The sequence below is a fragment of the Pogona vitticeps genome, chromosome 2 (genome assembly GCF_051106095.1).
Source record: "Pogona vitticeps strain Pit_001003342236 chromosome 2, PviZW2.1, whole genome shotgun sequence".
Taxonomy (NCBI): Eukaryota; Metazoa; Chordata; class Lepidosauria; order Squamata; family Agamidae; genus Pogona; species Pogona vitticeps.
This window is the reverse complement of record NC_135784.1, coordinates 20,232,751-20,253,889: the sequence shown is the minus strand read 5'-3', so window position 1 is coordinate 20,253,889 and position 21,139 is coordinate 20,232,751. Positions and strand designations below refer to the sequence as shown.

The 21,139-nt window shown below is 45.1% G+C and overlaps 1 protein-coding gene across 1 annotated transcript; it reads right to left on the bottom strand.

The window, feature by feature from the left end:
* Nucleotides 1-7,533: 7,533 nt before the first annotated feature.
* Nucleotides 7,534-20,379, bottom strand: LOC140703978 (uncharacterized). The gene is made up of 6 exons (XM_078388265.1): nt 20,128-20,379; nt 18,046-18,514; nt 17,400-17,526; nt 13,562-13,626; nt 10,401-10,527; nt 7,534-9,396 (listed from the first exon to the last, which is right to left on the bottom strand). Exons 2-6 carry the CDS (start codon nt 18,460-18,462, stop codon nt 7,928-7,930), a joined length of 2,205 nt encoding a protein of 734 aa, XP_078244391.1. The 5' UTR covers nt 18,463-18,514; nt 20,128-20,379; the 3' UTR covers nt 7,534-7,927.
* Nucleotides 20,380-21,139: the final 760 nt, after the last annotated feature.

Below are 21,139 nucleotides of genomic sequence, written 5' to 3'. Positions count from 1 at the left end.
CTTCAGCCTCGTAGATGCTTCCCTATCTGACTCTCCAATGTTTTCAAGCCCATCCATCTGTGGCTTTCAGGGGAAGGCAGAATCCCACCTTCCTTCCCTCCATCTGAGTCTTGGGATGGGATTGGCAGAGCTTCAGTGGTCTGGTCTGTTCAGGCAGCCTTTTGCCAGCAGGAAAATACTGCTGGCTCTGGGACCCCCATTAGAGGCATTGTTAGGTGCAAAATAAAATGTTGGACAAAAGCAACACACAAAGGCTCAGATCCTGGACCTAGTGATCCTGAAGTGCTTCCTGACCATTAACTTCACGGGGAGGTTGAAGTGGGTGAGAGAATATGGAGCTGTGACCACTTCCCAAGCGGTGGCCTTGGAACAGGGTTTCCCAAGTCTGTGGCAAGAAAGGGGGTGGAGGTGAGGAAGCAGAAAAGCAAAAAAACTTTCCCCATGGCTGAGAAACCTTCGTTTGATAGCAAAAGGAGTCTCCAGTGATAAAACAATTGGGGAACTGAGGAAGTTGCCGTTTTGCCGTTTTGATGTGTAATACTATGAGGATATGTATTTTTCTCCACTGTGAAAGGAAAGGTCTATGTATATTCCTCTCTTGGATTTACGGGACTGGGAGTGGAGGGATGCTGTTCTTTAGTTCTTTCTATACCTCAAACAAGTGTTGGGATTTTTAGTTTTTACTATTGTTGTTTTAAACAGGCTCCAGGCACTCTGGAGAGATTGGCTTCACAGTCATTTAACATGTCAAGAAATCCAGTCTCTCTTTCTTGACCCGAGCATGCATTGCCCCAGTCAATGTGAGGATAATTGAAGTCCCCCATGATTACAATCCTGTCTCTCTTGGACTCCTCCGATTTGTCTCCTTGTTTCAAGGTCCCCCTCAAGTTTTTGATCTGGAGGGTGACAGAAACCCCCTCCCACTATCACATCGCTCCTTGGGCCTAGTAGTTTAACCCACAGGTATTCTATGATGGAGTCAGACCCACCATCCATCTCCATTTTGCTGGATTCTAACCCTTCTTTGACATAGAAGGGGCCACCCCACCTCCGACACACCCAACCCTCTCCCTCCTATAGAGTTTATAGCCTGGGATACAAGTGTCCCCTTGGTTCTCCGAATTCCACCAGGCTTCTGTTATGGCCATTATTTCAGTGTTAACCCTAGCCACTAAATGTTCCAAATCTCCCATTTTTGCTCAAATGCTTCTGACATTTCCATACTGTATAAGCACCCCCGTACAATGTCCCTCAAGAAGTGCTGTTTGTTTTTTTTCCCCCACAGCTTCTCATTCCAATGGACCAACTCTCACGTCCCATCACACTCCTAATTATTACACTGTCCTCGTGGCACAGTGGTTAAACCGCTGTACTGCAGCTAAAACTGTGCTCACGACCTGGGGTTCAAATCCCAGGTAGCCGGCTCAAGGTTGACTCAGCCTTCTATCCTTCCGAGGTCGGTAAAATGAGTACCCAGCTCGTGGGGGGGGCAATGTGTAGCCTGCATAATTAAATTGTAAACCGCCCAAAGAGTGCTTGAAGCGCTATGGGGCGGTATATAAGCATCACACTTTGCTTTGTCCTCTTCACCTCGCCTGGCATGGGGTCACGAAGATTCAGACCTGACTTAACAACTAAACAACAACCCTCTCCACCCTCATTCCACAGGGATGAGGCGTCCTGAACCAGACACCGCTCGGTATCATTCAGCTTTTCCCTGGGATTCAGTTTAAAAAGCTGCTCTGCCAACGTTTTAATGATACGCACCAGCAGTCTGGTTCTGTGTTTGTTCAAGTGAAGCCTGTCCCTCTTGTAGAGGCCCGGCTTCTCCCAAATTGTTCCCCAGTGTCTAATAAATCTAAACGCCTCCCCCTGACATCCACGTGTTGAGACCCCTGAGCTCCACCTGCCCCAGCTGGCCCTGTGCGCGGAAGAGGGAGTAGTTCCGAGAACACTACCATTGAGGTCCTGGCTTTGAGCTTCTTCCCTAGCAACCTAAATTTGGCATCCAGGGCCTTTTGACTACATTCCCCCATGTCCTTGGTGCTGACATACAACACCACTACTTTCTCCCCGGCATTCTCTACCAGCCGATCCAGAGGATACATGATGTCTGTAACCTTTGCACCAGTCAGGTAAGTCACCGTGCGGTCTTCACAGCTGTCACAAACCACTCACTCTATGTTCCTGACAATTGAATTGCTGCCTCCCCATGAGGAGGATCAACAGGGCAACTGGATATTGTGCCCATCGCCTGTAGAAGCGGCCCCCTCTAGGGGATGGTTTCCCTCCTTTCCAGATTGGCATCCTTGAGTTCTGTGACTTCCAATCCCAGCAGCCGAAGAGCTCTCCCAGCAACAGAGCCATCGCTGGTCCTCCAGCCTTATCACCTCACCTTGTCGTGGTGTACTCGGGCCAATTCCTCTCACAGCACCCAAAACAGGTGAAGTGCTCATCGGGAATCTCACCCTGACTCTCAGAGAGGTGGAAAGACCAGTTTCATCAGCAGGGGGATCGGGGCCGATCCCACACGGGGATATTCCTTAGTAAGTTGTCTGCTAATGGTGCACTGGTTTAGTAAACTGGTGATGGCATGGTGATTGAGGAATGACTCAGGCTTTAGAGATGTACTGTACTTTGTACTGCTTGTCATTATTGTAGGGGTCATGAAATGAGAAGTCTAGGTGACCACCAGATAATTAGGATAGCAAAAAGTCTTAGAGAGAGAAGTTAAAGAATTCAGCCACACACGCAGGGATGTCTGCCAGCAGAGTCCTCCATATACACATCTGGATCCAGCGCTGGGACAACGCCCCTGGGAGGACTCTCTTTTATTAAACTTACAAGCTCACAGATAGGTGACAGTATAGAGATAGGACAATGGTTACATAAATGCCATTTTAGGATTGGCCCAAAGAAAGGCCTTGAAGTTATCTCCCTATCACTATGAGAAAGAGGAAGAATGGGTAGCCGCTACTCCTCTCAGAAGCAGCTGTGACGTCATCCAGGAGAGCGTTCTCTACGACTGTAGAATCAGCCAACAGCTTAGCAAGCTTGGGGAGGGGCATTCCCCCACAATTATTTGACTGCATAATTTGCTGACACCAGGGGCATCCATCCAAAGGACCTTCGTCTTTTCTGGGTTCAACCTCAGTCTGTTGTTCCCACTGTTCAGGGATGAGACAACATCCAATACAAAGGGGTTGGAAGGAGAGAAAGTATTGCATGCTGTCCACATAATCGTGACACAAAACTCCTGATGAAAGAGGCCTATTGCAGAGGCATCATATAGATATTAAATGGCAACAGGGAGACAATTGACCACGAGGGACCCCACAAGAGTTAAGGGGGTGGAAAGAAGCCCTCTCCCCGGATAGTCCTCAAAGAAGGCCTGGAGCCAGGACAGAGCAAGGCCACTGTGTCCTAACTGAGAGGGCCAACAAAGGAATTCCACCCACAAGGTTTGGAGTAGGGGAAATAAGGGTGTGCCATGTGTACCAGGAGCCTAAATGTTATGAGGAAGAAATGGCAGGAGGCCATGAAAGAGGAAGTGAAATCCATGGATGACCACAAGGTCTTCACTGAGACTAGGCTACCACCTGAGCATAAGGTGACTGGCAGCAAGTGGGTTTTCAAAAGAAAACTGCAAGATAATGGAGAATTTAGGTACAAAGTGGCTCAGGGCTTTACACAATAGAAAAAACCTGCATCATGATGAGGTGTTTTCGCCTACTGTGAGAGCAGAAACCATGACAATAGCGTTGGCCTTAGCAGCATCCAGGGATTATTTTATAAATCATTACGATATAACAACTGCATATTTAAATGCAGACTTGAAAGAAGAGTTATACATGGCAAAAGCACCTGGCTTTGAAGGGTCAAAACCAGGGATGGTTTAGAAATTGAATAAAGCTATTTACGGGTTACGACAATAGACTCGAAACTGGAATCAATGTCTTCATGCAGTGTTAGAAAATATGAATTACAAGAACAGTCTGGCTGATCCATGCCGATATATAAAAGACAATGAAAATGAACTGAATATGTTGTTGGCATATGTGGATGACCTATGTTTCATGTCATAGGATCAGAGCCAAATAAACATGTTTGAAAGGCAACTGAAAAAGAAATTTAAATTAAAAAAATTGGGTTCAATACAAAATTATTTAGGGGTGCAAATAAAGAAACAAAACAAAGGTTTTGTACTGAGTCAAAAAATGAAAATTGAGCAGATGCTAGAACGATACAATTTGCAAGATTGTAAAAGTGTACAAACCCCTATGGTTATAGATTTCCAAAAGTCTGATGAATTAAGCAAAGAATTCGAAAATCAAGAAATTTACCAATCTGCAATTGGGAGTTCAATGTATTTAGCGAATTGGACCAGGCGAGACATTGCAGCAGCAGTGAATATACTTAGCAGACATGTGTCAAAGCCAACTGTAAAACACTGGCAAGGTGTTAAAAGAGTATTTAAGTATATAAAAGGAACAAGTGACAAATGTTTATTTATAAAGCCTTCAAAAGTATTGAATTTAATGGCTTGTGTTGATAGCGACTGGGCGAATGATGAAAGTGACAGGAAAACAATGTCTGGATTTTTAGTAATGTTTGCAAACACCCTAGTACGATGGAAATCTCGGAAGCAAAATTCAGTTGCTACTTCCACAGCAGAAGCTGAATTTGCTGCTTTATCAGAATTATGTTCTGAAGTAGTCTGGTACAAGCAAATAATTAAAGATTTAAAGGTTGAAACACATAACACAATAAAAGAGTTGGAAGACAACACAACTTACATACAGATGGCTGTAACTGAAAAAATGAGGACTAGGAGCAAACATGTAGATGTTAAATATCATAATGTAAGAGAAGCTATAAAAGAAACATTAATAGAACTACAGTACAGTACTGGAAAACAGAAAAGAATGTTGCTGACATTATGATGAAACCTTTGAATGCACAAAGACATGATGAAATAACTAAGGAACTGGGGTATGGTTTCTGTTCAGATGTAAATTAGGAGGGGTGTCAAGAGTATTGAAAATTTACAGGCCTGAACAGAACAGAGCAGAGCAGAAGTAATAATGAGCTGCCATGTTATACAGGTGTGTAATGTGCTGAGTCACAGTGACTCTGGAGAGGTGGTGCCTCGGATGATGCAACATGAGTACAACATTGCATGACCCTGATGTGATTGGATAAGAGCAGAGGCTCAACTGTATATATATATGGACTGTATAGAACATGCATCACCACCTTCATTTGCCATGCTGTCATGCTGCTGCTTTCTGCACTTGTACATATGCTGTAAATACATGTGCTGGAGAAAGCTGAATGTGTCTGAGTGATTTATTTCGCCTTCTGGACCTGAAAATATTAACTCTGCTGGATTCTACGCGGGTTCGCAGTAACAACCTCCCTCACTAGCCTGAGGGCCAGGTGCTTCTCTGTCAGGTTTCCTGCTTCTAACATATTTAAAGCTGCTATGTGAAGAGGGGGGATTTGCTGCTTGGGTAACAGCCTATCCTCCATATTATTTTACTCAGGCTTCGTGCTCCAGAAAGGACACTCATACAGAGCACATTACCATAGTCTCTCGAGACTGAAGGATGCCTAAGAGATGCGCTCTGGAGAGACTGGATTCTTTTTAACCTACCCTTTCAACTTTTTTCTAACTAGTTTTCTTATGAGACAGAACTGAGGATAATTGAAGTCTCCCTTGATTACAGTCCTGTCCCTCTTGGGCAGTTCCCTGATTTGTCTCTTCATTTCAAGGTCCCCCTCAAGTTTTTGATCTGGAGGATAATACCATTCCTCCTCCCACTATCACATCACTCCTTGGGCCTGGCAGTTTAACCCACAGTGATTCTCAGTTGGAGTCAGATCTGTTATCCATCTCCATTCTGCCGGATTCTACCTCTTCTTTGACATAGAAGGGGCCACCCCACCTCTGACATGCCGCTCCCTCTCCCTCCTAGAGAGTTTATAGCCAGGGATAGAAGTATCCCACTGGTTCTCCAAATTCAACCAGATTTCCATTATGCCCAATATATCAATGTTATCCCTAGGCACTAAATGTTCCAGCTGTCCAATCTTTGCTCAGATGCTTTAGGCATTTGCATATAAGCACCTGCATACGGTGTCCCCCAAGAGGGGTTGCTTGTTTATTTATTTTTCTACAGCTTCTCCTCTGCCAGCAACAGAGCCATCGCTGGTCCTCCAGCCTTCTCACCTCACCTTGTCGTGGTGTACTCAGGCCACTTCCTCTCATGGCACCCAAAACTCTTCCCCATGCCCAGTATCTGGAGTTCTGCAATGGATACTTTTCTCGCTGTAATTCTAATGGACTGAGAGGTTGGGTTTTAAGGTACTGTTCTTCTACTCCATGTATCTGCTAAAAATTCCACTTCTCAGAATGGGGATGGCCTTCTCACGATCCGAATATTTCCCTCAGGTTTCTCACCATCAGCCTAATCCACCACGCTAGCATAGGACGTTTTTAATCCCAATATTTTAGTGGAAGGGGCAGGACTGTATCCTTATGGCAAAACCCCATACATTTGTTGGGACTCTCCCCGCCCCCGAGATTTTTGTCTATAAAAATATTGTGCAAGGCAAGTAATTGAGGAAGGAAGGATTTGAAGCAATCACACTCTTCCTATTACCCATCTTGGATCATGGTCTGATTTTAGAAGGTACCATGTAGAAAGCAGCTAAGTTGGGGTGACTGGACCTTTATCAGAGGTTTCGTCCTGCATGAGGAGTTATTTTCTGCTGGAATGGTGTGACCCGGCACATCCCAAGCACAAATACCCTGTCAAGCCTTCATAGACAGGGGATAATACGTAATCACAGAACTTGGATTACTGCAACACACTTTATGTGGGGCTGCCAATGGAAAGTGTCAAGAAGCCTCAGCAGATCCAAAACACAGCAGCCACATTGCTGAATGCGGCACTGCTAGTTTTAACCTACAAGCAATCTCCCATTATGAGCTGGCCTGGGGTTTACGATCACAAAGCGAGGCTTTTCCCTCCGTCCCCCACCCTCAACACTGTATCGGATGGGAACACAGGAACGGGCCTTCTCTGTGGATGCTGCCAGACTTTGGAACTCCCTCCCACAGGAGGCCAATCTGGTCCCATCTTGCTCTTCAGGCAAGCCTTCCCTCAGTCATTTCCTTTTCAGGCAAGCCTTCCCTCGGTAATTTAGCCACCTGTATGTGTGATTTTTAGAGGGATTATTATTGTGCTTTCCAGTTTCGGGCTTTCTAATTCTCAAAGTGACTTTTCCCCTCCCTTTTAAATATTTGTACACATATAGTTCTTAGCTTTAAAATGCCCTTTTAATGAGATGCCTCTTTATATGTATTTTTAGCTCTGTCTAATGATGTCAACCACTGTTGTACACTCATTGTTCCAATCTCTGAATGCTGTCTTCGACTGTTGTAAGCTGCCTTTGGTCCTTTTCAAGGAGAAAGGTGCTGTAGAAATATTGTAAATTAATAAATAAATGAATAAACTGAGCCAGGTGTTCCTCCACGTATGGATTCCTTTACGCTTCAGACTTGGACAAAACACATATCACACTCCTAGCATTTGTATGGTTTCTCTCCAATGTGGAGACACTGATTACTCACAAGCTCTGAACTGTCAGCAGAACATTTCCCATACTCCTGACATTTATTTGGTTTCTCTCCTGTGCGGACCCCCGTTATGCCTCACAAAAGTTGAGCTGTGTGCAAAACAATCCCCACACTCCTAGCAATTCTGTGAGTTCTCTCCAGTGTGGACACTCTTATGACTCACAAGTTGTGAAATCTGACCAAAACATTTCTCACACGCCTGGCATCTGTACAGTTTCTCTCCTGTGTGGACTCCCTTATGTCTCAGAAGCTGTGAATTCTAAGTGAAACATCACACTCCTATCATTTGTAATGTTTCTCTCCTTTGTGGATCCTCATATGATGCAGAAGGTGTGAATTCCAAGCAAAACATTTCCCACACTCCTGGCATTTGTAGGGTTTCTCTCCTGTGTGAACCCGCATATGAGTGACAAGCTGTGAATTCCAAGCAAAACATTTCCCACATTCCTGGCATTTGTAGGGTTTCTCTCCTGTGTGAACCCGCATATGACTGACAAGCTGTGAATTCCAAGCAAAACATTTCCCACACTCCAGGCATTTGTAGGGTTTCTCTCCGTGGTGGATCCTCATATGATACACAAGGTGTGAATTCGAACCAAAACATTTCCCACACTCCTGGCATTTGTAGGGTTTCTCTCCTGTGTGAACCCGCATATGACTGACAAGCTGTGAATTTTTAGCAAAACATTTCCCACACTCCTGGCACTTGTATGGTTTCTTTCCTGTGTGAATTCGCATATGTCTCACAAGCTGTGAATTATGAGGAAAAGATTTCCCGCAAGTCTGGCATTTGTAGGGTTTCTCTTCTGTGTGGATCCTTATATGACACAGAAGGTGTGAATTCCGACCAAAATATTTCCCACACTCCTGGCATTGGTAGGGTTTCTCTCCTGTGTGAACCCGCATATGACTGACAAGCTGTGAATTCTGCGCAAAACATTTCCCACACTCCTGGCATTTGTAGGGTTTCTCTCCTGTGTGAAGTCGCATATGATTCCCAAGTTCTGAATTCAGAACAAAACATTTCCCACACTCCTGGCATTTGTAGGGTTTCTCTCCTGTGTGAATTCGCATATGATTCCCAAGTTCTGAATTCAGAACAAAACATTTCCCACACTCCTGGCATTTGTAGGGTTTCTCTCCTGTGTGAACTCGCATATGAATCAGAAGGTGTGAATTCTGAGCAAAAGATTTCCCGCAAGTCTGGCATTTGTAGGGTTTCTCTCCTGTGTGGATCCTTATATGACTCACAAGGTGTGAATTCCACACAAAACATTTTCCACACTCCTGACACTTGTATATTTTCTCTCCCTTGTGGAACTTCATATGACTCACAAGCTGTGAATTCTGCGCATACGATTTTCCACATTGCTGACATTTGTACTGTGTCTCTCCTGTGTGAATTCTCTTATGGTTCTTAAAGTTTGAATCATGAACAAAATATTTCCTACCCACTTGCCATTTGTACAGTTTTTTTCCTGTGGAAACTCTTCGATGGCCCAGAAAGCCTGCCTTGGAGTTTAAGCATTTCCCAGACATTTTGCGGAAAAAGCTATTCTTTTCAGTGCGGACCCTTCTGTGAACCATCCGTGCTACCATCAGACGAAAATATTTTCCAGATATGATGCATTTGTACGGCTTCTCTTTGGTACAAGTTTCTTCTGTGTGGGTTCTCGGATGTCCTGCAACCTCTAATTTCTGTGTACATGTCTTTTCATATCTGGGGCATACATTTTTCTCCCTCCATTCATCTGCAGGAAAGGACAACAAATGTAAAAAAGGCTGAACTAGAGAGATGAACAAATCTAAAAATGAAAAAAAAACGAGCCGTTTTTAAAGATGTAGATATTGAGGCAAGAAATCTCTAATGGAAAGACGAAATTGTCAGTCTTTCAAATACTATAATACATTGTTCTTTTTCCGCTTTTAATTTTCCATCACATCTATAAACTTATTTAAGAAAGCTAAGAGAAACATCCTGATTTCCTCCATGGACTCCTGGTACCAACATTATACTCTTTATAAGGTCCAGGTCAAGGTCTTTATACAGAATTAGGACTGTATGAGGACTTTAAATCTTAATACAGATTTTGTTTTAGCTTAATATGGTTTACTATTACAGTGGTACCTCGCTAGATGAGGACACCGCTGTATGATGAATCCGCAGGACGGTGACTTTTTGCGATCGCTACAGCGATTTGCAAAACAGTCATTCCAATGGGGGAGTTCCACTGGACGTTGAATAGGTCCATGCTTCGCGAACCGTTTGTTCTCAAGTCGACGATTTTTCCAGCTGATCGCCGGGTTCTTAAAATGGCTGCCCTGTGTGTTCCGGACCCATGCTTCGCAGGGCAGCCATTTAACAGCTGATCAGCGCTAGGAAAATGGCTTCCCTGTGGGCGATCTTCGCTGGACGACGAGGTAATTTCCCCATTGGAATGCATTAAATGGGTTTCAATGGATTCCAACGGGGAAAGGCTTTTTGCATGACGATGATTTCGCTTAACAGCGAGTTTCCCGGAATGGATTATCGTCGTCATGTGGGACACCACTGTATTTTCTTGTTATTTTGATGGCTTTACTTTTATTTTCCGTGGGATCACTGCAGTAACAAATCTGCCAACATTGCAGTGGCTAAACCGATTTGGGACACCATTCTACCATGGAAACACTACTGTTGCTGTTATTGTTGCTAGTTGTTATTGCACTGGTAATAATGGAGATTAGCGTCAACCAAACAAGAAGAGAGCCTTACCAAGAGAGGATACCATTTGCCAGTTCTCTTCCATGACCTCCTGGTGGAGGGCCCTCTGGTCAGGATGCAGCATTGCCCACTCCTCCTGGGTGAAGTGCACGGCCACCTCCTCAAAGGTCACTGGACCCTAAAAATGGAAAAGAAAGAAGGCCTTCTTCATAGGATTAATAAAGATAACCTCCTCAATCCCAAGGAACAACTGAAGAGAAGTTGGTGGATCTCATATTATAGGTTTCAACTTAATACTGGAGGGAACATTTACTAAGGGCTACCAGTCACTTTGGCCAAATGCTCCCTCCAGGACGAGAGGCCTCCAAACCGCTGTTGCCGGGATAGAACAGGGGGAGGGAAAGGGCTACTGGTGACCCACCGTCCCTCCTTGTCAGCTTCCTTGAGGCAACCAGGGACCCTCTGTCAGCAACAGGATAATCAAAGCAACCAGGCCTATAACAACGGAATGAGCCACAGCGATAATTAATGGGTCTCTCCGGGAGGGCAAGGTTCCTCTTGCCCTCAAGGAGACACTCATTAGGCCCATTAGGAAGAAACCAAATTTGGCGGTCGACAAAATCAGCAATTATAGGCCTGTTGCCAATGTTTCCTTCCTTAGCAAAGTGGTAGAGAGGGTGGTGGCTGATCAGCTGCAGTCGCTTCTATATGAAACTAACGCTATGGATCCATTTTAGTCGGGATTGAGGCCGCGCCACGGTACAGAAACGGCACTGGTCGCACTGTTGGATGACCTGCTGAGGGAGGCCGACAGGGGCAATACGTCCTCATTGGTTTTCCTTGATATCTCAGCCGCCTTTGATACCGTCGACCACAGTATCCTCCTAGGGAGGCTCTCTGAGCTGGGAATTGGTGGCCTGGCATTTGCATGGCTCCGTTCCTTCTTGGAGAACAGTCCCCAGAGAGTACAGATTGGGGAGAATGTCTCGGCCCCGTGGATTCTGAACTGTGGGGTTTCACAGGGGTCGATTATCTCCCCAATGCTGTTTAATATCTATATGAGGCCGCTGGGTGGGGTCATAAGAGGCTGTGGGGCGTCGTGCCATCAGTCTGCTGATGACACCCAGCTTTACATCTCCTTTTCACCTACTTCAGTGGATGCCGTTCTGTCCCTTCAGCGCTGCCTGGAGGCCGTACTGCAATGGGTGCAGCTGAATGGGTTGAGGCTGAACCCGGACAAGACAGAGGTCTTGAGGGTGGGTGGCCCCCCCATAGGCGGTTTGGGAGACTCCCTCTCTTTGGGGGGTGTCTCTCACCACACGGAGTGAGGCCCGCAGCTTGGGGATACATCTGGACCCGGCACTTACCATGGAAACCCAGGTGGCGTCCGTGGCCCACTCCGCCTGTTTTCATCTGTGGCAGATTGCCCAACTGCGACCCTACCTTGATGGGGGCCCCTCACTACTCCCATCCACGGTCTCATAATCTCACGATTAGACCACTGCAATGCGCTCTATGTGGGGCTACCTTTGAGACTGATGCGGAAGCTGCAAATGGTGCAGAACACGGTGGCCAGACTTCTTAGCATATCTCTCCCACTCTGGCTGCCTTACACTGGCTGCCCATTCGCTTTCGCATCGACTTCAAAGTGTTAATGATGACGTATAAAGCCCTAAACGGGTTGGGACCTCGGTATTTGGCAGATCGCCTTCTCCAAACCCAGATCTACTCGAATTACTCGGCATAGCCGGGAGGGTCGGTTGAGGGGCCTAACGCCGAGAAAGGCCCGGAAAGAAAGAAACCGGGCCTTCTCCGCAGTGGCCCCTCCACTACGGAACCGCCTTCCATCAGAGATCCGCCTGGCTCCCTCACTGGGTGTTTTTAAGAGCCATTTAAAAACTTGGCTCTTCAGGCAGGCTTTCCCTCATGTCAATTCCTGAATTCCATTTTTCTGTTCTTGGATTCCCCATCTTGATCATGCTATATTATTGTTCAAATATTTTTTATGATTATGAATGTTGTTTATTTTTGATTGTGATGTTTTTATTGTTATTTAAAGATTTTACAATTTTGTAAGCCGCCCTGAGAAGACGCTGTCTAGGGGGGCGAGGTATAAATCGAATGAATGAATAAATAAATAAATGGTAGAATAATCCGGGCTTTGTGAGGAGGGATGGGAAAGTAATTCCTGGTGTCTCCATCTTTACTTTTGGAAAACCTAAAACAACCCACTACTTGTGGGCTGCCTTCCTCCCGAGGAAGTGACTCAAGGCAGCTTACCATGGGAAAAACTTAGAGTTTAAAACAGCATAAATTATACATTAAAAAGGAATGAACTATGATTAAAAATATATTAAAGAATTAAAACGATTTACAACCTTAAAAACAAACTTACTAGGTGAAAACCAGCATTCAAGACTCAGCTACTAAAAGCTAGTCTTCAGCTGTTGGTGGAGGGAGAAAAGGAAGGGACAACCCAATCTCCTGAATAAACTGGAGCTGCCACAAAGAAGGCCCTTTCTCGTGTCCCCATCAGGTGTACCTGTGATGGCCCAGAGGTGGGTCCCCTGTGAAGCTCTTAAGAGCCGAGGAGGCTCACATGGGGAGAGACAGTCCTTCAGGTTGCCGTCTAGAGTTTTATAGGGTAATAAACAGGACTTTGAATTGGGCATGGAAATGGATGGGTAGGTATTGCTATTTATCACACTGAGAAGGCCATACTATACCAGCCTTCTACGTAAGCACTGATCAAATGGAGCATTTCATTAAAAAGAAAATGTCAGACTGAATAAGAGCAAAAGTGGTTGAATGTACAGGGATTAATCAGTTAGGATTTTTTACGAATTCATTTACTAATACACACACTTTACTTTAGATTTATACCCTGCCCCTCTAGACAAAGACAAAGTCTACACACACACACACACACACACACACACACACACACACACACACACACACACACACACACACACACACACACACACACACACACACACACACACACACACACACACACACACACACACACCAGACACACAATACACCCTCACTCATTCTCTCGGCCCCATTAAGTGTCATACACTATTCTGTTTCAAAAATATATTAGTACATTAAATAAGCAGTTAAAGAAACCACAGAAACTCCAAGAGGCATAAATTGTAAGCATAAAATACAGTATATAATCGAAATACGCAAGGCATTTGCCCTACCAGATCGGCGTCTCCACAGCAAGGAAGAGATGAAGGACTACTTGTCGTTGGCCTCGCGCCGGCCCCTGCGGGAGAGACGAAAGAAGTAGAGGAGCCAGTCCTAGAAGCTCCTCTCAAGAGAAGATCATAATCCTAAAAACATGGACTAAATACTAAAGTCTTAGTTTAGCACCTGAGGATTCCCACCGCAGTTAAAGGTATACATTCACATACTAAAAAATCTGCCATTTCAGGAAACTGTGAGTGAATGATATTCCAAGAGGGAAGAAGACTGAGACTTTTTATTTTTTATTGAGTAAAAGAATTTCTCCAACAATTAAAAAACACCAAATGTTATGATTTCTCCTTTTTTTCCAGATACTAGAGTTTAACTGCTGTGCAAATTTTTTTTTTATTCTGGATCACCTTTTTTTTTATTTATTACCACCAAACGAAACATGTTCTGTCTTTGTTTTAACCCACATTGTACAAAATGAATGGAAAATCTGGTGGGGGTGTTCCTTGTCTCTCTCCACCTGCCCTGAAGTCATTGCCTTCCTCTGTGTTTCTTTCCCCTTCTCCACCCCGTGATTCCTACCTTCTTCCTAACTGTTAAGCTCAATTCTTCAAACATTAGCTGTAGAGAGTACACGTGGTTAGGAAAAGAGAGATTGGCATCTCAAAAGGTGTATAGGATAAATAACAGAAAAACGAGTACACTCATTGAAGCATGCAAGGCTATACAGTGGTGCCTCGCTAAATGATGTTAATTCGTTCCAGCGAAATCGCTATAGAGGGAAAATGTCGTAAAGCGAAATAAAAAATCCCATTGAAATGTATTAAAACCCAGTTGATGCATTCCAATGGGCTAAAAACTCACCATCCAGCAAAGACCCTCCACAGGGGCGGCCATTTGCAGTGCCTGTATAGCGAGGAATCCGTCCAGAAACACAGCGGGGAGCCATACTGAGCACCCCATTTTGAAAACCCAACAATCAGCTGTTTTGATCGTCGTAATGCGAAGAATCGGTTCCCGAAGCAGGGAACCGATCTCTGCAAAGCGAAAAAAAAAAACAAAAACATTGTTTTGCGATCGCAATTGCGATTGCAAAAACATCATCATGAAGCGGATTCATCGTTATGCGGGGTAATCGTTAAGCGGGGCACGACTGTATACAGATGTGTTTCAGTATCTCTCTGATCCTAAATGTATTTTTCCTTGTGGAAAGCTATGTCTACCCTGGAAGAGCCAACTTCTTTTCTGATCCCTCAAGGTTACGAGGTCTGGAGATTTTTTGTGCGAGAGCTGAAGAAGGGGTTAAAGCACTGGGGTGCTGCAACCTGACAGGGGGACTACTGCCTGATTAGGAACCTCTTTTTTATTTGAAGGTGATGTGAAACATCATTTTATTTACATTAGCCATAGGTCTTAGAAAGATAAATAAACGAAAGCATCCTTCAGTCTAGAGAGACTATGGTAATGTGCTCTGAACAGAGGTCCTGGAACAGCGTCTAGTGTGGCTGAGGAGGCCAATTCGAGAGTGAGAATCCCTTCCACACAGAAGACAAATACACTCTGTCCCCTGTCCAGCTCCCTGGTTTTTCCTGATTTTGGGACCGCCTCCTTGCCTCAACATTCTGGACAAGGGTCTCTTCAAAATGGGAGAGGTCGTGATGCACCGCTTGCCTCCGGGCTGAATGCTCAGATGTCAAGGTTTCCCATCTGTTGAGGTGAATTCCTAAGGCCTTCGGATACCAGTTGCAGATTTCCTTGTATCACTTCTAAATTTTTGTTGGAGTACAATTGTAATTCAAATCAAGGAGGGTGTATTAGTGTCAGTGCCAGACACAAATGATCACTTTCTGTAATACGTAATCAATTTCAAATTGGGCAATATATTAAAATGCAGAATGCAAGATTGCTATGTAGATCACACTGCCACCCCTCTTACTGAAATGAATACATTCTCCAGAACCGTCTCGCTTCACAAAGCCATTTAATATTAGGAGATCCCTCTTTTTTCTGAACTCAGTAAAGCAATATCCTGCATAATTCCATATTTTATCTTTGGATTTTCGAGAACATCCCCCCAATATATAATCATCTGAATCTAATAACCCAATGAAAGTGGTATATAAACTTTCCTCATTAGCACCTAAGTGTACATTGAAATCCTCTGCTATAATGAATATTGCCTTAGGATATATTCAGAACTAAGTTGATATGGATGGTTCCAAGTTTATTAGAAATCAGGATGCCAAGGCCTCCCTTAGCGGGACCTCCTCTGGAGCTGGGATCAGGTTTTGATAAATAGCTTACAAAACCATTTAGCTCCCATTCTTCCTTCTCGCAGGTCTCCTGGCGGAGTCCTGTGTCGTATTCCCTGATAAAGCTTTGAAAAGAGGGGTCCACCACCTTCCCTCAACAGCCCGTAATGTTCCAGGAATGTCAGCGAGAGATCGTATTGATGGACTGTCATTCAGAAGCACATGTATCTGAGGTGAATGTTTTCTTCCCCACAGCAGGGTTGAGGGGTTGGGTATCACTCTCTGAGAAAACTACTTGGTTTCTCCACAATGGGTAAACATGCCAGGAAGTTGGAAAACTGTTCCCCGGAGCCTCTATATTTCTGTTCTGAGGTTCTGAACCAGCAGCTTCCTCGTTCTTAGATTTATTGTGTCTTGAGTGTTCTCTGTCCCAGTGAAGTTTCTTGTGGTCATTTAATCCTCCCTTCCTTGCCCTTATTTCTATCAGGTGGCCCTTTAAAACCTCAAAACTGTTATTTAGGGCATTTTGTACTTCTTAAAGTAAAGAGACAGTCGAAGAGGTTCCTCTCATCAGGATCCAAGGGTTCTGTGGGATCTTTTGCCCACCCCATTGGTGGTTGGGGATCAGTCTCTACCAATTCGATAGCACTGGGAGTTGGGGTTCCAGATGGAGATTTCCCCCAAACACTGCCAGTAGTGTCCAGATCCACTGAATCCGTGCTATGCTTTTCTTTCCCTTGAATGCTTTTAGCATCATCTGGGTTGCAAAGACCCAGTGGCAGAGGGGGAGCACAGTTCTCAAAAACGCTTACGTACAACAGACACACCCATCTCAGTCAGGGCATCTTTCGATTCAGGCACCCTGGCCTTGAGGTCTTCCTGGGTGTCTCCTTCCTATTGCCTTCTTGCAGACTCACATATTTGTCTCCCTGTTGTTGTTGAACTCCCCTTTCCTATGTTTTAGAACCTTTTCTGTTCATGCTGGGAGTTCAATCCAGGGATAGACGGTTGAGATGGTGTCTCTTTCCCTGATCAGATTAAAAAGCATTTCTTGATTAAAATGATAAATTCTTTGGATTTCTTACGGCAACGCCTACGTATTAACGTCAAAAACCATGATCTCAAAATCAGTCAGAATCACAGCCGGAGTTTGACCAAAAGGCTCTATATAAAAATGACGTAAAATCCACATGGAAAGGAATTAGATCAAACTGTTGAGCTAAAAACACTATATAAAAAGGGAATTAGATAAAAATCAGGAGTGAAGGAGCAACAAAGAGAGATGCTACTACCACACCCTATCAGAACCGGAACCACTCTCTGAATCTGAAATTTACACCTGAGAGGTTTTCTGTTTCAGATGGGAAAAATGCATCTTTTCACACATGGTCTCCTGGACAGAAACAAAGGAACTGGCTGCTATATAATAGGTCCCGGAAAACTGAAAAACTAAAGAGGCTTCGTTTGAAATAAAGAAAGAACAAAAGAAGAATGTCACTCCATCCCCAGCTAAAAAGTCAGTGAGAAAACATAGGCCCGTCTTTCCTTTCCCACATTAAAAAACACACAACTTTCTAGCACAAAACCTTACCTATAAAGCTGACACCTTCTTCGTTCCCTTGACTGATCTCTTGTTGCTGAGGATCCTGTTTGGTGTCGAACTGAGGTTCCTCTGCTCTGGGGAAATCAGACTGATTTTCTACAGAGAGATTTCCCATCTGAGGATCCGTGACATTCAGTGAGAAGGGAGAAAAGAAAGAGGAAAAGATCTAAGCGGATGAGGCTGGGATTTGGAAGAGAAGGGACATCTTCCACCAATTTTCTAAGAAAAATATTGGCAACTGGTTAAATTTGTAGGATTTCTTCCCACATTTTCTTGACCCTTTGGAATACAAAAAGAAAATCCCCACCCGAACCCACCGAAAGGCATCATATTGTGTCATTGCACCTACAACAGGGCTGGATTGAGTGCAGTGCCAAGGGTAGAGGTAAACCTGAAATTTACTTGGAAAACTATGCAGATGAGGAGGATGAACCTTGTTTTAAAGTGGAAGATGGTCTCCCCAATTTTGGGGACAGTTATTCAGTTTCAAAATAAAATGAACACGGACCCCACATCTTCCTTTCAAGGACCCGAAAGAATAAATTCCAGCAGAACAGCCTCAAACAGGGAGCGAGTGCAGGGGTCATGGGCTCTCCATTTCAGATTCTAAGTCCCTGGCATGGATTGCTCTCACCTCTAGCTCTTCCTGCTTTCTCTCTTCTGCCTGACTCAGACCCAGGAAACCTTCTGCCAGCGACACCGCCTGGGAAGTGGTCTCGGCTCCACATTCTCTCACCCAGCTCGACATCTCCAGGGGAATGATGGCCAGGAACTGCTCCAAGATGACCAGGTCCAGGATCTGAGCCTTTGTGTGTCGCTCTGGCTTGAGCCACTGACGGCAAAGGTGGTGGAGTCGAGTACAAAGCTCTCGAGGACCATCAGCCCCCTCGTAGGAGAATTCCCTGAATTTCTGACACTGCGTATCTGAGCTGGGCATCTCCTCATCTAGGACCTTCTCCACTGTTCTTTCAGAGCACGTCCCAAGGCTTGTTACCTGGATAACATCTGGGTCTCTTCCTGCTCTGGGGAGGGGTGTGTGTTGGTCTTCCATTTTACTCTGTACTCGACAATACTTCCAATGCAGTCCTCGAACCACTGTCGTCCTGCTGAGCAAATAAATTCCTTAACACACGATATGACTGAAGCTCTGCAAAGCAAAGAACCTCCCAAATGAGCATCTGCCAGACCCAAAAAAAAAACACCACGCTACAAAGGGAAATCAACCAAGCCTCATCTCCAGCAGGGAAGTCAGAAGGATTCTAAGGCCGAGATGGAAGAAAGGCATGTGGGGCTGCCCGTTCACCTGAGAGGGACAGACCAATGTTCTTTAGACCGTCAGAGACTGAGAAGTGGGGCCATCTTCCCTTTTCCCCTGATCCCTGTCTAACCATTCAGATTCATTCTTTAACTTAAGCCGCCAAAACCTAAGACTTTCCCCTGACTTTCTCTTATACTTTGCTGTCTTAATATTAAGTGTGCACAGAGCTCCTTTTGATGTGGAAGAAATCATCAGTCCACCATTGCTTGGCTCTTAAAAGCTAGGCATCAATCAAAGCAGTGTATTTATTCATTCAATTCTTTTTGAAAAATAATCTCATTAAAATATTCCCTGCTTATTCAAGAAGAATGCTTTAGCAGGTGATGGTTAGCCTTCTATCCTTCTGAGGTCGGTAAAATGAGTACCCAGCTTACTAGGGGGGCAATGTGTAGCCTGCATAATTAAATTGTAAACCGCCCAGAGAGTGCTTGAAGCGCTATGGGGCAGTATATAAGCAGCACGCTTTGCTTTGCTTTTGCTTTATGGTTCTATTGCATATTTCATTAGCTAGGGGTTTATTTATTTTATTTTTATTTATTAAATATATACCACACCCATCTAGACCGAAGTTTACTCTGGGCAGCATGTCCAGTTTCCTGACTAGAAGAGGACCAAACTCTACATCACACAGAATCCTTTACCTGGAGAGCTCATAATTTTCCTCCTGTATTTATTTATTATTTTATTCATTTACTTATTTAAAATCATTTTATCCGACCTATCTCCTTAAACAGGATCCAAGGTGATTTACATCACTAAAAAGAATATTTAGAAGTAAAAACAGTAAGTATCCAGAGACCTTTTAAAAATGGAACAAAGACTAGATTAAACATTGTAAATCAAACCCAAGACTAAAAAGACATTTCAAAGCCATCAGAATCCCTTGAAAGTTCCCTCTCAGACCCACCAGTCAGTCCCTCAAGGAAAGCCTGCCTGGAGAGGGTGGCCTTCATCCCCGTCTGGAAGGTCAGCCAAGAGGGAACCAGCCTCGTATCCCATGAGAGGGAATCCCAGAGTTTCGGGATCTAATGAGTTGTTGGCTGAAGGTGTCCTCCATTAAATGGGGGGCCCACCAAGCGCCACCCTTTCGCCCTCCAAGGGAGCCAAACAGGGGAACCTTCTCCTCCCCTGCAAGTGGCTCGGAAGGTGCAGGATCAGCCCTTTTGTGGGCACGAGAGGTGGAAGGAGGGGGGTGGATGTGGCCCTTCAGGCAGCAGAAAGGCTTGGGCCGCAAACAGCCCTGGGGGGGCTCCCCTCCGGCTGCCTCTCCTGCCCGGTCTTGGGGGGGATCCCCTTCCCTCGGCTGGCTTTGGAGTTGGGGGGCCCTTCCCTCCCCCTCCCGCCCCTCCCCCTCCCTCCGGCCTCCCCCAATTCCTCCCCCCTCCAAGCCCGACTCACCCTCCCTCCTTGTTACATGTGGCTCCTCGCTTTTTGTCCGGAAGAAGAAAAAGAAGGGGACCGGAAGGGACGCTTTTTTAAATGGGACCGTTTCTATGGGGACTGGCTCCGCTCCCTCTTCCATGGTTCCCTTCTAGGAATAGCAACTCTGTGCGTTTAACCCTGAGTTTCCTGGCCTCCGAAAGAGGGCCAAGAAAGCATCCTTGGCACCAGGCGGAGGTTTGGCTTCTCCAGCCCCGGCATCCGTGGCTCCCTCCGGGTTTCAAGGGAAGGGATCCAGGGCTCCCTTGCCCAGAAATCGCTGGGCTCTTCTCCCCACCCCACCCACAGCCTCCTTTTCTTCTTCCCAGCTCCGTTCCGCACCAGGAACTCCCACCTGGCCATTTCCATCGAAAACCAGTCTGGTTGAAAGTTTGCAACAGAAACGGGAACATTCCAATCCCTTTAATAATAAAAACAAACAAACCCAGATCTTCATGATTGCAACGGATTCCCAGCACTTTCTGCTGGGAGGTCTGGCATGGGCAGTCCATCATCCCTGCTGCCCATCACCCTTTTAAGCTTGCGACTCTTCTGCTCCAATTACATGTATTTTTCTGATCTGATCCTTGAAAATAAGATCTGAGGTATGTGTTCCTCGCCTCAAAATTTGGCAGGCTGTTTTCACTTTTAAAAAAGGATTATTTTCCTGTGGGGTGCCATAACCAAGGTTGCTAAGCCACATGGGTGTTGTAGTGTAGAGAAAACTCTCCTAGAATCCTGTGGCTGCTTCTGAGGGGAGGAGTTGCCACCATTCTTCCTCTTTCTCATTATCATAGAGAGCTTGCATTAGAGGCCTTCCCTTACGCCAGTCAGAGGGCTTGATTAATTAATTGCCTTTCCCCAGACCAATCCTAATAACGTGATGTAACCATTGTCCTATCTGCACCCAGTCTACTATCTGTAATGCTGTCACTACCTGTGACCTTGTAATGTTAATAAAAGGACAGTCTCCTGAGGGCAGGGAGCCAGA

Bases quoted from the DNA above. Each gene is read 5' to 3' on its own strand.
- LOC140703978 (XM_078388265.1), bottom strand. From the start codon at position 18,462: ATGGAAGACCAACACACACCCCTCCCCAGAGCAGGAAGAGACCCAGAT. The intron at 13,627-17,399 runs GTAAGGTTTTGT...TCTCTCCCGCAG, and splicing joins AGAAGGTGTCAGCTTTATAG to GGGCCGGCGCGAGGCCAACG. The intron at 10,528-13,561 runs GTAGGGCAAATG...TTCCATTTTTAG, and splicing joins GCTGTGGAGACGCCGATCTG to GGTCCAGTGACCTTTGAGGA.